Source organism: Salmo salar, chromosome 04 (genome assembly GCF_965601325.2).
Source record: "Salmo salar chromosome 04, fSalSal1, whole genome shotgun sequence".
NCBI lineage: Eukaryota > Metazoa > Chordata > Actinopteri > Salmoniformes > Salmonidae > Salmo > Salmo salar.
In genome coordinates, this window is record NC_138294.1 from 42705407 (window position 1) to 42724828 (window position 19422).

The 19422-nt window shown below is 42.2% G+C and overlaps 1 protein-coding gene across 3 annotated transcripts; it reads right to left on the reverse strand.

Moving 5' to 3' along the window:
- Positions 1 to 11737: 11737 nt before the first annotated feature.
- Positions 11738 to 18303, reverse strand: LOC106602919 (putative monooxygenase p33MONOX). Of its 3 annotated transcripts, XM_014195927.3 has the most exons (10): positions 18139 to 18303; positions 17311 to 17443; positions 16934 to 17218; positions 16710 to 16816; positions 16324 to 16514; positions 15894 to 16014; positions 15550 to 15677; positions 15145 to 15269; positions 14787 to 14968; positions 11738 to 12692 (listed from the first exon to the last, which is right to left on the reverse strand). In XM_014195927.3, exons 4-10 carry the CDS (start codon positions 16732 to 16734, stop codon positions 12478 to 12480), a joined length of 987 nt encoding a protein of 328 aa, XP_014051402.1. In that variant the 5' UTR covers positions 16735 to 16816; positions 16934 to 17218; positions 17311 to 17443; positions 18139 to 18303; the 3' UTR covers positions 11738 to 12477. The 3 variants fall into 3 exon arrangements, with proteins under 3 accessions (XP_014051402.1, XP_014051403.1, XP_014051400.1); XM_014195928.3 differs by lacking the exon at positions 16934 to 17218 and having other exon boundaries at positions 16710 to 16794; XM_014195925.3 differs by lacking the exon at positions 16934 to 17218.
- Between the last annotated feature and the right edge of the window lie 1119 nt (positions 18304 to 19422).

Here is a 19422-nt window from a genome sequence, read left to right on the forward strand (position 1 = left end):
TTGTATTTGTCACATGCTTCGTAAACACCAGGTATAGACTAACTGTGAAATGCTCACTGATGGGTCCTTTTCCAACAGAGTTTAAGATAAAGATACACTTTTTTAAATAGAAACAGTGACACAAGGAAAAAAATACAGTGAATAGCGAATAACAATAACAAATAAAAGTAACATGGCTATATACAGGGAGTACCAGTACTGAGTCGATTTGCAGGGAGGGGTACGAGGTAATTGAGGTAGCTATGCACATATAGGTAGGGGTAAAGTGACTAGGCAACAGGATAGATAAGACAGTAGAAGCAGCGTATGTGGTGAGTGTGTGTTTCTACGTGTGGATGGCGTCAGTATGCATGTGTGTGGGTGCTATGCGTGTTTGTGGCCAGTTTGTAGTGTGTGTATGTGTTGGGAAGTCAGTGTAAGTATGTGTAAGTCAGTAGAGGCTGGTGGAAGGAGCTATAGAAGGATGGGCTCATTGTAATGGCTGGAATGGAATAAATGGAACGGAGTCGAACATTAGGCTTCAGTTCCATTGATTCCATTCCAGCCAGTACCATGAACCCGTCCTCCTATAGCTCCTCCCACCAGCCTCCACTGGTGTAAATAGAGTCCAGTGTGTGCTCGCATAGAGCCAGTGCAAGAGAGAGAGTGCAAAAAGGGTCAACGCACTTAGTCCCAGTAGCCATTTCATTAGCTAGTTAGCTATCTTTTTTTAGCAGTCTTCTGGCTTGGGGGTAGAAGCTGTTCAGGGTCCTGTTGGTTACTGTCTTGGTGTACTGGTACCGCTTGACGCTTGTCCACCATTGTTCTTGTAGCCAAGAAAGCGAAGGTAACTTGACTAAATGACTATTTCCCCACAGCACTCACTTCTGTCATCATGAAGTGCTTTGAGAGTTAAGGATCATATCACGTCCACCTTACCCGACACCCTAGACCCACTACAATTTGCATACTGCCACAACAGATCCACAGATGACACAATCGCTATCGCACTGTCCTATCCCATTTGGACAAGATGAATAACTATGTAAAAATGCTGTTTATCAACTACAGCTCAGCCTTCAACACCACAGTACCCTCAAAGCGCATCACTAAGCCCTGTGCAACTGGGTCCTGGACTTCTTGACGGGCCGTCCCCAGGTGGTGAAGGTAGGCAACAACACCTCCACTATGCTGATCCTCAACACGGGGGCCCCACAAGGGTGCGTGCTCAGCCCGCTCCTGTACTCCCTGTTCATCCATGACGGCATGGCCACGCACGTCTCCAACTCAATCATCAAGTTTACAGACGACACAACAGTGGTAGACCTGATTACCAACAACGACAAGCCAGCTTACAGGGAGGAGGTGAAAATAACCTCAACTTCAAAAAAAACTAAGGAGCTGATCATGAACTTCAGGAGACAGCAGAGGGAGCATGACCCCATCCACATCAACGGGGCCGCAGTGGAGAGGGTGAAAAGCTTAAAGTTCCTCGGCGTACACATCACTGACAACCTGAAATGGCCCATCTACACAGACAGTGTGGTGAAGACGGCAAAACAGTGCCTCTTCAACCTTAGGAGGCCGAAGAAATTTGGCTTAGCCCATAAGACCCTCACAAACTTCTGCAGATGCACCATTGAGAGCATCCTATCGGTTTGTATCACTGCCCGTTACGGAAACTGCACCATCCATAACTGCAGGGCTCTACAGAGGGTGGTGCGGTAGTCCAACGCATTCCTGGGGGCGAACTTCCTGCCCTCCAGGACATCTACAGCAACCGGTGTCACAGGAAGGCCAAGAAGATCAAGGTCCTCAATCACCCAAGCACGGGCCTGTTCAGCCCGTTACCAACTAGAAGGCAGTACAGCTCAATCAAAGCTGGGACCAAGAGACTGAAAAATAGCTTCTATCTCCAGGCCATCAGACTGTTAAACAGTTACCAATCGCCTGCCATCGCCCAGTAACCTGCCCTGATCTTTAGCCACTGTTACTAGCCGGCTACCACCCGGTACTCAACCCTGCACTTAGAGACTGTTGCCCTATGTACATAGTCATTTAACACTGGTCACTTTAATAATGTTTACATACTGTTTCACCCACTTCATTTGTATATACTGTATTCTAGTCAAGGCCTATCTTATATACACTGCCCATAATGTCTATACACACCATAATATATATATATTTTTAAATGTCTTTATTTATTTAACTAGGCAAGTCAGTTAGAAGAACAAATTCTTATTTACAATGATGGCCTACCCCGGCCAAACCCGGACAACGCTGGGCAAATTGTGCGCCGCCCTATGGGACCCCCAATCACGGCCGGATGTGATACAGCCTGGATTTGAACCTCTTGCACTGAGATGCAGTGCCATAGGCCGCTGCGCCACTCGTGAGCCATATATATAAAATGTACAGTATATATAAAATAACATATATATTCCGGACTCTGACATTGCTCATTCTAAAATTTCTATATCTCTTAATTACTTAATTTTTATTTTGGGGGTTTGGGTGTATTGTTTTATATGTCAGGTATTACTGCAGTGTTGGAGCCAGGAACATAAGCATTTCGCTACACTAGCTAAATATGTGTACACGACAAAGAACATTTGATTTGACTATGGCGGTTGGAGTTTTGGACAATTTACATTTATGTAATTTAGCAGACGCTCTTATCCAGAGCGACTTGCATATATGTTCATACTTTTTTCCTCTGTACTGGCCCCCAATGGGAATCAAACCCACAACCCTGGCGTTGCAAGCGCCATGCTCTACCAACTGAGCCAAACAGGACTTTTTATTTATTGGGCCTTCCTCTGACACTGCCTGGTGTAGAGGTCCTGGATGGCGCTTGGATACCTAGGCCCCAGTGATGTACTGGGACGTACTCACCCCCCTCTGTAGCTCCTTGCGGCCCGGTGCCTTGCAGTTTCAGTACCGAGCAGTGATGCAGTCAGTCAAGATACTAACAATGGTGCAGCTGTAGAACCTTTTGAGGATCTGAGGGTCAATGCTAAATCTTTTCAGCCTCCTGAGGGGGAAGAGGCACTGAGGTGCCATCTTCACAACTGTGTGGGTGTGTTTGGATAATGTAAATTCGTTAGTGATGTGGACACTGAGGAAGTTGAAGCTCTTGACCCTCTCCACTACAGCCCCATCGATGTGGATATGGGGGTGTGCTCGCCCCTCCATTTCCTGTAGTCGTTCGAGCCTTGTAGCTTTTACACAAAACAAATGTATAGTCTAATATTTCTGTACAGAATTCTTTTTCATTGTTATTTACATGATGAGAGCAACATTATGCTTATCTTCCATGAAAACATACTTTTACTTAATAATGTTGCAGTGGAATGTGCACACACACGTATGGAGTAAAATAACTCTTAAGCATATAGATCCCGTCTACTGTTCAAGTATTTAGCTGAATAAATGTCCTCCTTCGATGTCAAATGATAATCATCCCAGTTTTTGCATATTTTTTCCAGACAGAACGAGTAAAGTGGAACGTATTCGTTTTTTCAATCACTTTGGCAAATTTTTCAGATGTACAGTAATTGGTACATTTTAAAAACTCTAAGTACAAAACTCTAAACTGATAACTTGCAATGGCCCCTATCTTATGTTCAGAACCTTTGATTGTTTCACACATCTTTCACCCCTGAGTCATTTATGAAAAATCTAAGTTTTCAGTGAAATACGAAGAGCACATTTTGTTTAGCCTCCAATACAAGATAATGATAGGCTCACGATTTTGTCATTTTAACTACCATTTAATCCAATAGCAACAAATGCAGGATACACATTTCAAAACAGTACTTAAGTGCTGAATAGAAAGAATAGAAGATTATAAATATTATTTTCCATACAGTATTTGACTATAATTTGGCATGCACCATTTTATTTATAAATGTATCCAATGGCAGGTTGTGAGCATGCTGAGAAATATGTCAGTCTTAGTTTTATAATACTTATACATTACATACTCAGGACAAATAATCAGAAATAGGGGTATTATAAAGCAGTTGGCTACTGTAAAAACCTTTTTGCCCCATGCAACATTGTACAAGATCACCACATTCCAGCCGGTGTCTATTCCACAAGTTACCACCGGCTAAATCTATGACGTTAAAATGCCTATTTTCTCTGTTCCATCTGACAGCGCAATCCACTGTCTCATCAGTCCAGCCAGGTAATTTATAAACAATTTATAAACTTGATCTCCACTATAAAAATCATCTAGACATTATCTCACAGATTTGTATGAACCATGCTGTCTGTCTTTCTGACATTTGTAACATTGTTTCAATATTAAAATTTGATCTCCAACTGTCCCATAGTAATGAATGTGTCGGATGTATCTAAATAAATGTCACGAGAAAACAGCTTAAACAAATGCAAATGCAGCTACTTTGTTGTTTTCTGGCTGCACTGTTTGACCTGACTGTAAGTTAGCCATAGTTGGCTAGCTAGCAAGCAAGGGATAAGGACGTTGCCAGCCAGTATGGCAATAGAACATTTAGAACGAACGACTGGGTTGCAACCATAGATACAGAACAAAAAGACTGAACGACTGGGTTGCGTCTCTGGCAACCAAACCGATAGAATGAACGACCAGCCGCCTTGGGTAGCAACCCTAGATTTGTGTCAGGACTATATCTTGTGGAAGGATGGAATAAATTCATCAAAATAACGTTTTTAATGAAAATATGTAAATAATGAATTGATTATGTTAGTAACCCGTTGTATAAAAGTGATAATGCCCTCGAAGCCGGTGTTTGGAGAATATATTTGCACGGTTTGCCGACCCTCACGAACAACACCATGCCAATATTTCCTCAAAATGCCGGCTTCTCAGGTATTATCACTTAAATATACAACCCAGTTACTTCAGCAGTGCATTGTACACTACAATATAATTCCAAATGACAGCACATAGTGTCCTATTGAAGCACACTGACTAATGGAGAATGGTGATGTAGTATTTACAGCCACATCCATATATGATTTTGTTTTACCTTCCAACATACATTTATGTCAAATTTATACATTTATCAGGTAAAAATATAAAAATGTAGGGTTCAGCAGTTACCAAACTATACACATTAACTAGGCACTACATCATTTTGGTTCAGGAAGTTATCATTTTGAACAGTTAATTGTATTGTTAGCAAATAACAAGACAATCATATCGAAACTAAAGGGAATATTTCATTTTGAAAGCAGATACTTAGAATGAACATGTATCCAAATTGATTTGATGCAGTGAACAAGTGACTGTGAATTTATCTGTCGTACTCAGTCGGTTGAAAATGTGCTTAGAGTTTTGAAACATGAGCCATTTTGATGATCTGTTTAGATTTTTGTGCTTAGAGTTGTGGAAATGTACCACATACTTGTGAAAATTGCACCAAAGCCATTGGAAAAAAACTGTAGGAGCTATCAAAGACATAAATGGCATCACAGCAGAGAACTCTCAAGCAGTACAGATAGACCAAATTAACAGTTTCTACCACAGGAGGTTGGTGGCACATTAGTTGGGGAGGACGGGTTTGTGGTAATGGCTGGAGCATAAAAAGTGGAATGGTATCAAATAAAACATATGGTTTCCATGTGTTTGATGCCATTCCATTTGCTCCATTCTAGCTATTATTATGAGCAGTCCTCCCCTCAGCAGCCTCCACTGGTTTCTACCTAGGGTGTATAGATTTTAGACTATGTATCTACGTCTTAAAGAAATGTATTAAACAAGTTTGATCGTGTTAAACAGCAACCAGGCAAAGTGTCTGTATTGATTGTTTGATAACAAAAAGAGCGAGAGAAAGAGAGAAAGACATGAGGTAACATAGACCAGCAGGGTTTGTGCGGTATGATTCGGACCTTATAAATTATGATTTAAGAGTCGACTTGCCCCATCTCTTAGTTATAGCTTACAGGAGCAGATTTTCAGACTCCTATTCAGATTTTCATTATACAGTAAAATACACAAAACACAGACACATAACCCCACTCTATGTCCCTCACACATTCAGTGGAGGCTGCTGAGGGGAGGACGGCTCATAATAATGGCTGGAATGGAATAAATTCACTCCATTCCAGCCATTATACTCTATTCCAGATATTCTTATGAGCCGTCCTCCCCTCAGCAGCGTCCACTGCACACATTAGATTCACTCACTGAAAAACAATAACCCAGACAAAAAAAGCCCTTACGAGGTTGGGCGGCCAACATTGTGCAGGATAAAGGCAGAGTGGTGTGTCATCCATCCCCTTTTATTGCATCCATACCCAATGGGCAAAAACTGGTTGAATCAATATTGTTTCCACGTCATTTCAACCAAGAAATTCAATGTGATGATGCTGACTCAACTTGGGAAACAGATTGGATTTGGAAAAAGTAACACTGTATAATACACTCTGGTCAAGTAAGAAAATCCAACAGGGTAAGATAAGAGAGGAATAAAACAGACACAGTAGACAAAGTGTGCTTAGTATTTATAGAGGAGCACCACCAACTTCTGAAGGTTATTCTCCTGACTTTACTATTGGATGAAAAAGCTGAATCTGAGATTTCTTCTGATACGGCACACACAATACAACAGGACAGGTAGACATATAACCAACAAATATTAGGTCTATTTTGCTCAAGGTAAAACACAGCTCGCTGCACATTGATTGTGCAGATAACATTCATGATGACACAGTGTGGATTGCTGAAGGCAAGACGAGTAAATATACAGTGTGTGTAACGGTTCCGTAACCACAGACGCTGGGAGAGGGGAAGCAAGTAAAGGGTGAGGTTTTAATAATAAATAGACATGAAACTGAACAAGAACAGCTTCTGGACAAGAGAAACAAAACAACATCAATGCAGACCCGGGAATGAAACTGAGGAAGTGACAGATATAGAGGAGGCAATCAATGACGTGGTGGAGTCCAGGTGAGTCCGATGAAGCGCGTAATGATGGTGACAGGTGTGCGTAATGAGCAACATGGCAACCTCAAGCGACAGAGAGGAGGAGCAGGAGCAGACATGACAGTATCCCCCCCTCTAGGGGCGTCACCTGGCATCCTACCTGGGCGAGCCTGGCCGAGGTGCGGGAGCCTGACGAGCCGGCCGAGCCAACCGAGGCTTGTGAGCCTCTCGAGCCAGCTGAGGCATGGGAGCCTGACGAGCCAGCTGAGGCATCCCCGGTTGCTTCGGCAGCGGCACCCGGACCCAACGTCACCAGCGGCACCCGTCACCCAACGTCCGATGCTTCCAAGTGAGGTGTCTGCATTCTTTAACGCTTCCGTAACCACAGACGCTGGGAGACGGGAAGCAAGTACAGGGTGAGCATTTAAAAATAAATATACATGAAACTGAACAAGAACAGCATCTGGACAAGAGAAACAAAACAACATCAATGCAGACACGGGAATGAAACTGAGGAAATGACAGATATAGGGGAGGCAATCAATGACATGATGGAGTCCAGGTGATTTCGATGAAGCGTTGGTGCGCGTAAAGATGGTGACAGGTGTACATAATGATGAGCAGCCTGGCGACCTCAAGCGCCACAGAGGGGGAGCAGGGGCAGACGTGACAGTGTGCCCAGTCTGGAAGCCTCTTTTTAAGGGTGTCAATGTCCAGAATCCTCAAGATTCACATTTCCATTTGGTCTTGTCAGTGTTGATTTTCAAGTCCCAAGAAAATGTTCAATGTACTCTCAAAAATACAGGACATATTTTATCCGCTTTGATTTACACACAAAATGGCAGTTAATGACCCAGCATTAAGACAGCTCTGGACACCAGTATCGGAGTGGAAAATAACAAAATGAAAGAAAGTCACCTATCCGCGTTCTGTCAACGGGACAGTTGTAAATCATGCAGCGTGTTATGTCAACATCGCAGATTTTAGAGAAACAACAAATGTCGGTACATATAAGTGTCTTATATCGGCTGAAAGCTTAAATTCTTGTTAATAATTTACAGTAGCTATTACTGAGAAAAATGCCATGCTATTGTTTGAGGAGAGCTCCTAACAACAAAACACTTTTTCAACGTGATAGGTTTGATAAATTCACCTCTGAAAGTGAAATGTGTACTTAGATCAGAGCAAGATTTCAGAATGTATCATCCAAAGGGCCCCAGAGATAACATGACGTGCAATAGCCTCATGGCTAAGCGTTGACTAGCACCCACTTAACCCGGTTAGCAACACTTTTCTCCCAGAGTTATAGTGGGCCCCTGTACCCCTTGGGAAATAAACATACTCAGACAGCTCTCTAACGAGTCCTGTGAGGTTTTTTTTACCAGGTACCGGCTTGTGCTAGCTTAAGCTACGCTGCCAGCCGTCACAGCAAACGCTAGGTAACTATCGTCTAGCTATTGCCAGCTTTGCTCTCAGTATTTAGTTTGCCATGCTTTGTGCTTACTAACATCTGTACTCATAGAACCCTTTCCTTTTGTGCAGCGACCCATTTTTCAGGCGCTTTCTCTCAAAGACGGAGGGAGCCCAATCGACCCTCCGTGCGCTCTCTCTATCTATCTATCTATCTATCTATCTATCTATCTATCTATCTATCTATCTATCTATCTATCTATCTATCTATCTATCTATCTATCTATCTATCTATCTATCTATCTATCTATCTATCTATATATCTATATATATATATATATATATATATATATATACTGCTCACTTAAACAACACAATGTAACTCCAAGTCAATCACACTTCTGTGAAATCAAACTGTCCACTTAGGAAGCAACACTGATTGACAATAAATTTCACATGCTGTTGTGCAAATGGAATAGACAACAGGTGGAAATTATAGGCAATTAGCAAGACACCCCCAATAAAGGAGTGGTTCTGCAGGTGGGGACCACAGACCACTTCTCAGTTCCTATGCTTCCTGGCTGATGTTTTGGTCACTTTTGAATGCTGGCGGTGCTTTCACTCTAGTGGTAGCATGAGACGGAGTCTACAACCCACACAAGTGGCTCAGGTAGTGCAGCTCATCCAGGATGGCACATCAATGCGAGCTGTGGCAAGAAGGTTTGCTGTGTCTGTCAGCGTAGTGTCCAGAGCATGGAGGCGCTACCAGGAAACAGGCCAGTACATCAGGAGACGTGGAGGAGGCCGTAGGAGGGCAACAACCCAGCAGCAGGACTGCTACCTCCGCCTTTGTGCAAGGAGGAGCAGGAGAAGCACTGCCAGAGCCCTGCAAAATGACCTCCAGCAGGCCACAAATGTGCATGTGTCTGCTCAAACGGTCAGAAACAGACTCCATGAGTGTGATATGAGGGCCTGACGTCCACAGGTGGGGGTTGTGCTTACAGCCCAACACCGTGCAAGACGTTTGGCATTTGCCAGAGAACACCAAGATTGGCAAATTCGCCACTGGCGCCCTGTGCTCTTCACAGATGAAAGCAGGTACACACTGAGCACATGTGACAGACGTGACAGAGTCTGGAGACGCCGTGGAGAACGTTCTGCGGCCTGCAACGTCCTCCGGCATGACCGGTTTGGCGGTGGGTCAGTCATGGTGTGGGGTGGCATTTCTTTGGGGGGCCGCACAGCCCTCCATGTGCTCGCCAGAGGTAGCCTGACTGCCATTTGGTACCGAGATGAGATCCTCAGACCCCTTGTGAGACCACATGCTGGTGCGGTTGGCCCTGGGTTCCTCCTAATGCAAGACAATGCTAGACCTCATGTGCCTGGAGTGTGTCAGCAGTTCCTGCAAGAGGAAGGCATTGATGCTATGGACTGGCCTGCCCGTTCCCCAGACCTGAATCCAATTGTGCACATCTGGGACATCATGTCTCGCTCCATCCACCAACGCCACGTTGCACCACAGACTGTCCAGCAGTTGGCGGATGCTTTAGTCCAGGTCTGGGAGGAGATCCCTCAGGAGACCATCCGCCACCTCATCAGGAGCATGCCCAGGCGTTGTAGGGAGGTCATACAGGCACGTGGTGGCCACACACACTACTGAGCCTCATTTTGACTTGTTTTAAGGACATTACATCAAAGTTGGATCAGCCTGTAGTGTGGTTTTCCACTTTAATTTTGAGTGTGACTCCAAATCCAGACCTCCATGGGTTGATAAATTGGATTTCCATTGATTATTTTTGTGTGATTTTGTTGTCAGCACATTCAACTATGTAAAGAAAAAAGTATTTAATAAGATTATTTCTTTCATTCAGATCTAGGATGTGTTGTTTAAGTGTTCCCTTTATTTTTTTGAGCAGTATATATATATATATATATAGAAAGGGGCGACTTTATTGCCACCAGAGGGTGCTCCGGCTCTTACTGGTGAGCGAGAGTCAACCAACTTGTGGGCTTCTCGCCACAAGAGCGGGGAACTGGCACGCATGCGCAGTCCAGCCTTGAGTCTTATCTACAGTTACTAAGGGGTGCAGACGACAGTTCGCACTAAGACCACCCATTTCTCAACAGAATTTTGGAATCAGTAGCGACTGGTGACTAGGCATGCATACTAGAGCAGGAAATATACTCTCTATTCAGTAGCAATTTTAGCAAGTAAATCAAAACAATAAGTGGGATGCAAAGCCACAACACAACACTAAACAATACATTAATTGCACTATAACGGTGACAAACGGCCTACATAATGCTGTCCTAACAGCAGTTCCAACATCTTACCACTGCTACACCTGGCAATCAGCGGAGCCTTGTCTGGCAGCGAAACAGTTCATTCAGCCTCATTTATTGCCTTGTAAAAAACATAGCTGATATGGCTGACTTGCTTAAACAAATGTGGTTTCTACTGACAATTGAGATGTACAAACAATGGCATAAGGGGAAGACAAGCGGATAAGAGGATATACAGTTTTGAAATATACAGTACAGCAACAGAATTCAGAACATGGCCGTTCTTAAGAGTTCTCCCTGTACACCAAGTCTGAACTGTAGGATAAATAAAGGGGGCATATAGGCAGACAATGGAAGCTCTTATAATATTCGATGATTACATTTCTCTAGGTTATGTGCTAACTGTACATCACCAAGTCAGAACATTAGGCGAAATTAAGAGGGGTAAATAGACCAAATTATTAGGGTGAGGCACATGGGCTACTAAGAGCTTACTACACAACATACACTAGTATTACTTTCTTAGCTACAGTATACACATTTCCCTGGCATATTACATCATTTATGCAGCAGCATACAAAACATTTTTGGACTCACCTTGTTATGCTGTGCTCACGTGAACAGGAAGGTGGCGCTGTCTTTCGTGAGACAGGTTAAATGAAATCCCAGCATTGCATTCCATGAGAGTTATCCAGCCAATTCAGAGATTGTGTTACAAAGGAGCTGATGCCATCTACTGGTAATCATTAGTATCTCTGCTGAAGAATTGATGATCACTTCACAGTGTGAAATGGCAGCAGGTTTCTATTGCTATCAATCAGTAGTAGCTGATCTTGCCTTATGAAATTTACAAATAGTTCAATTTCTAAATCACAATGGAAATCCATCTTTCTCCACCAGGTTCTTTAACCTGTGCTGTGCATCTTTCCACTGTCCACTGTTTCTGGATGGTTGATGGAACCAGATTTTGCTGATTGTTAGAATTATTTTTTATTCAGATATTTACAACAAAGTCCACAGAAGACATACACACACATATAATATATATATATATATATATATATATATATACATACACACACATACATACATATATATATATATATGGACAGCCATGTATATGGATGATTTTTCTATTTAAAAAAATAAATAGAAAAACACCTGAACAGGGTTAGTCAAATCATTACATACTTCACTGGTAAATATGTAACATGTCATATTAATATTCTACTGCAGTGTTTTACTAGCAGTGTTTTAACTTCAAAAGGGCCATCTTGACAGGAAGAATGCGGATGCACAAAAACCACACTTCATCGAGGGTGAACAATAATCACCACAAAGTTCTTGGGAGACATGACAATGAGAATCATTAGATCTTATCGGCATATAAATCTGCAGACAATGAAAAGCTAGCGATACTTCTGGAGAATGAGATTCACAAGCAAACAGAATGATCAAACCACTACACAGTGTGGCCGTTACGTTTTTTTTTCATCAAACAGTGAGAGTAACTATTTGCACACCGTCATGTATCAGAACGTTTTCACAGTTGGACCATAAATACAAAGTAAAAATACACAGTTCCATTACAAGACAAAGGATGAGGCAAAACAAAATCAACATGGCACAATAACTTTATCACACAAATAGAAACCAAAAAACCCCGACTATTTTAGTGCAAGGGAGGAAAACTTCAAAACCAAATACTATAGTATCAAACAACAGGATGCTTTTCTTTTTGGAAATTGTGAAGGTTCTCAGATTCAGTCACATACATTAAAGGGACCTCATTTCAGATCATGAAAAGTCAGGAGAGGAAAGAGGGTAGACCAGCTACGACAACTTGACAAGTAGAACATTAGGGAGTAGTGATGACATGGTACCACTCAGAAGCCTGAGGGAGTGAGGATGTTCATGTCTCGAGGTTTGAGTTTGTGCGGCCGGGCGGACCGTCTACTGCCCTCCATGGTGGGGATCTCCATCTTGGGTGGGGCCTGTTTGTCGACAGCAGGGTCATCAGCCAACCGAGTGGCCTGGGCCTTCATCACCTCCATGGGGGTGGGCTTCTGGGCCCCGCGGTACGACTGGAGAGCAAAACCCCCTGGAGAGAAAAACACAGGACTTATCTTAGGTAGGAGCAATAACTGCAGGTCGCCTCCAAAATGATTGACACCTTTGATAAAGATAAGCAAAAGACTTATGAAAATAAATATTAAATCTCAGTGAAAATGTATTGTGACCTTCTATGGCTTCCTGTTTTACTGGGGTATTAAAATGAGGTAAAACGCATGTAAAATCCATTTGTCATCCATTGCCATTTGAAAAGGCAAAGAACTCACAAACAAAAAGAGACAAATGGTTGTTGACCTTCATAAAAATCAGGCAATGGGTAAAAAATAAATAATAATAATAGTGGTGACTGTGATTTATTTTGAATTCAAGGCACACTTAACCAGCATGGCTATCACAGCATTCTGCAGCGATACGCCATCCCGTCTGGTTTGCACTTAGTGGGACTATCATTTGTTTTTCAACAGGACAATGACCTAAAACACCTCCAGTCTGTGTAAGGGCTATTTGACCAAGAAGGAGAGTGATGGAGTGATACATCTGATGACCTGGATGAGTTGGACCACAGAGTGAAGGAAAAGCAGCCAACAAGTGCTCAGCATATGTGGGAACTCCTTCAAGACTGTTGGAAAAGCATTCCAGTTGAAGCTGGTTGAGAGAATGCCAAGCGTGTGCAAAGCTGTCATCAACACAAAGAATGGCTACTTTGAAGAATATAAAATAAATTGTATTTGTTTAACACTTTTTGGGTTACAACATGATTCCATATGTGTTATTTCATAGCTTTGATGTCTTCACTATTATTCTACAATGTAGAAAATAGTACAAATAAAGCAAAACCCTTGAATGAGTAGCTGTGCCCAAACTTTTGACTGGTACTGTACATATTACCTCAATTACCTTGACTAACCTGTGCCCCCGCACATTGACTTGGTACCGGTACCCCCTGTATATAACCTTGCTATTGTTATTTTATAAAAACATTTTTTTTATGTATTTGGAGTTTTTTTTTTATTATTTATTTTTTACTTCAGTTTATTTTACTAAATACTTTCCAAACACTTATTTTTCTTAAAACTGCATTGTTGGTTAAAGTTAAGGGCTTGTAAGCATTTCACTGTAAGGTATACACCTGTTGTATTCAGCGCATGTGACAAATTCAATTAGATTTTATTGGAACCAGGAGCTATGGTCAGATGAGACGAAAATAGAGCTCTATGGCCACACACACCAGTGGTGGGTTCGGCATTGAAAGAACAATGCATGTGCAGAAAAGGACCGCAGGTAAAATATGGAGGTGGATCATTTATGTTACAGGCCTGTTTTGCATCCACTGTTCCTGGGGCACTTGCTAAGGGCAACAGCATCATGAACCAGTAAACAGGACCAAAAAACCTGGTTGCCTCTCCCAGGAGGCTGAAACTTGGCCGCAAGTATATCTTCCAGCAAGTCAATGATTCCAAGCACACATAAAAATCCACATAGAAATGGTTAATTGAGCACAAAATCAACAATTTGCAATTGCCATCTTAGTCTCCGGACTTAAACCCATTGAAAACCTGTGGTTTGAATTGAAGAGGTCAGTCCATAAGCACAGACGAAGGATATCAAGGATGTCTAATCTCGTAAAACATTTTAGAAAAAGGCTCAATGTCATTGTCCTTGCCAGGGGAGGTTGCTGGAGTATTGAAAACAGGGGTGCCAATAATTTTGAAACCTATAAACACCTGATAAATTGATAATTTGTTAAAAGCGTCAAGGCAACACAGATAAGGATATCTGGTACACAAAGTAAATAAAGTGTACTGCTGTAGCACACAACCATGTAAAAACAATAGTATTCATGTGTAATTCACATCAAAAAACATTGAGCCAACCTATAAACTGGATTACAGCTAAACAGGGTTTCTAAAACTATGGGTCGGGATCCAAAGTGGGCCTTGGGCATGTGAGAGATGGATCGCAAATTCGAAGAATACATCTATAATCACACACTATTTCTTCTTAATTTGAGTTGTTGGAGGAAGATTTGGGTCACAGGAAAAGTTGAAGGACCCCTGGTTTAGAGGAACACCATTACCAAACAAAAACATGTTAAATATCACCCTCCCCAAATCCCATTTACCTGTGCTTGTGTGGTCCGCACCGGTGTCGGTAATGGATTTCTGGACCACCAGACGTGGTCCAAAGACACCCCAGCGTTCGACTGCTCCTCCCCCCTCACCAGCACCCATGTCCACACTGGTATTAGAGCTGGTACTGAGGTCTGAGCTAGTGACAGTTGAGCTCTGGCTGGTGAACCAGCCCCTGCCAGGAACACAGAGAAATGCCAGACGGTCAAACACTTTACAGTGGCCACTGAACAGGCATCATACACATGCTCATATAGATAAGGTGGGCAAGGGCACGTGTATTTGGTGTTCAGGGTCAAAGTACAGCATGTTTCCATAAACAGCTGGTAATGAGGACATGGTTGCGCTTACCTGCGTTTCTGTTTGGGTGAACTCTGAGGAGTGCTATTCGGGGTGGACTGAGCAGATGATGTTTGCTTGTCCTCATGTCCTCCCTTATGTCCTGCTCCCATGTCCATACTTTGAATATTCATTTTCTACAGGCAATACAACAAAAGGAAAAAAAGTATATAGTATGATGAATATTATTAACAGTTAAATCTCAATAATCACTCCTCTTTGACATACTGTAGATTGCTTAATTGAGATTTTGAGCATTCATTGATTACACTGTTGATGCTTTACCAAAGCAATCATCAAAAATAATAAAATGAATAAAATATTATTCATAAAATATTATTCATATTTTTCTGTTAATAATTATCAGACTCCAGATAATAAAGTAGGGCCACAGTAAGCGATGAAATAAAGACTCACATGGAATGACTCTGGCATGCGGTGGTGATGACGGGTCTCCTCAGAAGTGAGGCCCTTGTGGGGCGTGTAGACAGTGTCTCTCAGCCCAGCCTGCTGCTCAAACCTGTACATGCTGTCCTGGGTTTGCTCTGGAAAAACACAAGAGGACATAATATGTATTAATAATGTGGGAAATAGTACAAATAAGGAAAACACTAAAACGAGTAGGTGTCTCCACACTTTTGACTAGTACTCTATATAAACACCCCACCCTAATCAATGTTCCATTAATGAGCAACAGGATTGGATGAGCTCACGTTGATAATACAGTAATCATCATTCATTATCACAGTGAAGAGACTTACTGGTCATCAGAGAATTCAAAATGATGGAGGAGGCTTTGGCTTTCACCACTACTGGCATATGTGGCCTGAGGCCAGCGTCAAACATGGCAGCATGGGTCAGGGCATTTCCAGATTCATCCTCCTTTAAAACAAGAGATTTAAAAAAAAATAAAAAAAAATTAAAATACATGGATCACACAGACAGGTACAGGAATATTTGTATGATTAAAAACACCTGGGATCATATCCATAAAGTGTGTTGGAGTATGAGGGCTGATCTAGGATCAGTTTAGTCTTTTAGATCATTATGAATAAGATTACATGGATGGGGGGGACATGATTCTAGATCAACACTTCTACTCTGAGACGCTTTATGAATACGGACGAACACAGACCACTATCTTAACTACGTGAGGCTATAGATCAGTGGAAAATTGTGTGTGATATCTACCTCAGCCAGATGACTGAACCTCCTGTCTGGTACCATGGGCCTCCTCCCCCATAGGTTGTTGATGTTGATGTCAGAGGGAGGGGGCGACATGGGCGCCTCCATGTTGTCATCATAGCTCATTGCACGGCGGGTCATGCCAATGGGCAGGGACATGCCTCCCAGGAGCCCCTCTGGGGTCCCAGACTCCAGAGCTGAGGAGGGAATGTTCAAGCATTAAAACACTGTCTAAAATAACTTAAAATGTGCTCAAAATACATAAAATGATGATCAGTATATCTTGCCACTCTATAGGTGTTGGAAGCATATGTTTCCATACAGTATACCATCACCATTTTAAACAAGTACACAACACTGTAATGCCCACTCTTACTGCCCCCCATCCTTACCTGGTATATCTCCTGACCTGGACATTGTTGCAGAAGGCTGTCTCTGTTATGGCTCACAATGGGTTATTGTTCAGATGAATCCAACCTGACAAAAGATTGGACTGGACCTTTAAGGGATAAAGAGACTATTTTGAATACCTGTATCTAATTTCATCAACACAGAACAACCTATTTTGTGATCATATTAGGCTATTCATAATAAAATGTACAGTGTACACGCTCACCTCAGAGAAAGAATGTCATAATCAAAATGATGTATGTAATATGAACACGCACTACTTAGAAGTGAGTGATCCAGATAACCATTGGGAAAAGGACGAAACTTCCAGTTGCATGCTTGAGTAAGTGGCCAAAGACTGTAAGCAACCGTAATTAAACAGCTTGTTCATTGACAACATTGCGCTGCTCAGGTGAGTCAATGTTTCACTGCTTGGCAGCTGATATGGTGTTGTGCTCTGTTCTGGTGTTCTATTCTCTCAGGTGCTATTTGACAAAGCAATCTGGAACATCTGTGACAGGGAGGTCAAAGTCTTTACTGACAGATACAACCTGAAATGTAGGTTAGGTTAGATAATAGAGGCAGAGGCTTGCCCATGCTTACCGTGTTGTGCAGTGCTGAATAGAGGTAATGACCACTACAGTAGGCTGGGTTTATTATCTGGCTCACTCTCAGACAGTAAGGCCCGCTGACAAAGCATTTTGTTGGAGATGCAAAGGAGCACAGCCCTGTGAAGCTGAAAAGGAACCAAAATACAGCAATCAGCAGATGACATGACAGACAGGCGGTCTTTGGCTGAGGCACTCTCTGGCCATGTTCAGAACAACAAGAGCTCTTGAGCAGATAATAGCTGACACTACCTATTATCATCATCATCATCATCATCATCATCCAAAGGCATACAGCACAGTATACCGCAAACTGTGTGTGGGAACTTGTACTTAATACAATGGCTACCTATATAAAACACTAATGTCCCTGCATATGGCACACGTTCATTGGGATCATCTGTAACCATTTCTAATTCTCAATGCAAGTTAACAACAACTGTCATCGATTTACGTAATTAAAATGTAACAAATAAAATGCAATACATGTGAGCGTTGCTGCCTGGGATTATCTCACTCTATGCGCAATCCGTTATGCAATGTAATGGCTGTGCGTGTTGCGCTGGATCAACCGGTGTAGACCGGTGATGATGGACACTGCGAGTAAAATAGAATAGCGCGCGGCTGTTCTTCCTGAGCATCATCACCAAAAGCAGTTTTGTTGGACAAATAAATTAGAATGCCTGACATACTATTTCAAATGCATTATGAAGCAGATAGGCAGCCATATCAAGCTACAGCGAGCGATTATGGTGCTGTAACGACAACAATGGTCATTGAATGACAAACACGATCTAACATGTACAATTTCGTTTCAATTTACCAGATATAACGCCCCCACGTCGCTTACAACAGACACGTTGACGACGAAGACGGTCGTAACCTTATAATGTCAACGGGAAAGGTTTCGGCACAACTGAGAAACATCTCGCCCATGATAATATCCCGTTCTCAATGTGAGGAGGAAAGTCGGAGCGTTATGAACCTCGGCCACGTGATCATACTGCAAATAAAAGTCCCCCTGACAAAATGTTACTTGACTGTTACTGGACGTTTTTCTGATTTAAAATTGTAAAAAGTATATCGTCTAAAGTAGCTTAGACATACATTTATTGAAAATACAAACAATATATTATTTAAATAATTTAACAAAGATCGATTTAGTGTATATATGTATATATATATTGTTTTTCATTATAGTCCCCTGTAAAAAAAACAACAACAATACAATACCAACACTGTTGCTGGACGTATCAACTCTTAAAAGAACATGATTTAAAAATGTTTTGAAGATAACATTTTCATATTGATTGGCCCAATCCAAGGCTACCTGTTAACTGGGACACAGTGTCGCAACCAGTGTTCGAGCACCTCTCTCTCACTCTTTCTCTCATGGACTTGCTGTGTCGACGTCTGAATGCCTGGCTATGATTTATTTGTGTTCTTTTCAGATTTTTCAGGGGGTGCTGCAGGACTAGGGGTTTGCCTACATGGCCATACTCGTATTCATATCCATACATTGACTGTTGTTAGTCGGATCGAATGATAATCCTGATCGAAAAAAAGTGAAGTGTTTTAATATGCCTAAATAGATGTTGGGGATAAAATACCTGTCTGCACATTCTCACTGCAAAAAAACCTGCTGATTAAGAGCACCGTGCCGAGTGGTGTGTGTGTGGCAGAGGGCAGCCACATTTGCTGTCACTCAGTCAGAATGCACAGTCATCCAACTAGCATGTTCGAATCTGGGAGCAAATAAAGCAGAATATATTGATAAAAGTCACCTTGTCTGAGAGAGATTTACATGGTTATCCAAACGTCACGCCAGGGTAAGCCTGCACAAAACACAGCCCTTATTTTAAGTGTTTCTAAAATTCCCTATGGGAAAAGTGAATGGTGGACGGCTAGGTTTTATGGGTATCATGACACCTCAGCTGTGGGGCTTTATTCTGAAAATTACTCCCCTTTCCGCAGCAATCCTCACTGGCTAGTGGTTACTATGGCAAACCATACTCGATCAACTGAGCAAACTTGCACCTGCTAGCAGCCTAGTGGGAGCTTGTTTGAATGGCCATTACGGTAGCTAATTTGCCAGCTTGTTGATGAA

Excerpts from the sequence above, each read along its gene's own strand:
- LOC106602919 (XM_014195928.3), bottom strand. The coding sequence starts at position 16,734 with ATGTCCAGGTCAGGAGATATACCAG. Across the intron at positions 16,515-16,709 it reads CAGGTCAGGAGATATACCAG|CTCTGGAGTCTGGGACCCCA; the intron begins GTAAGGATGGGG and ends TTCCCTCCTCAG. Across the intron at positions 12,693-14,786 it reads TGCGGACCACACAAGCACAG|GGGGTTTTGCTCTCCAGTCG; the intron begins GTAAATGGGATT and ends TTTTCTCTCCAG.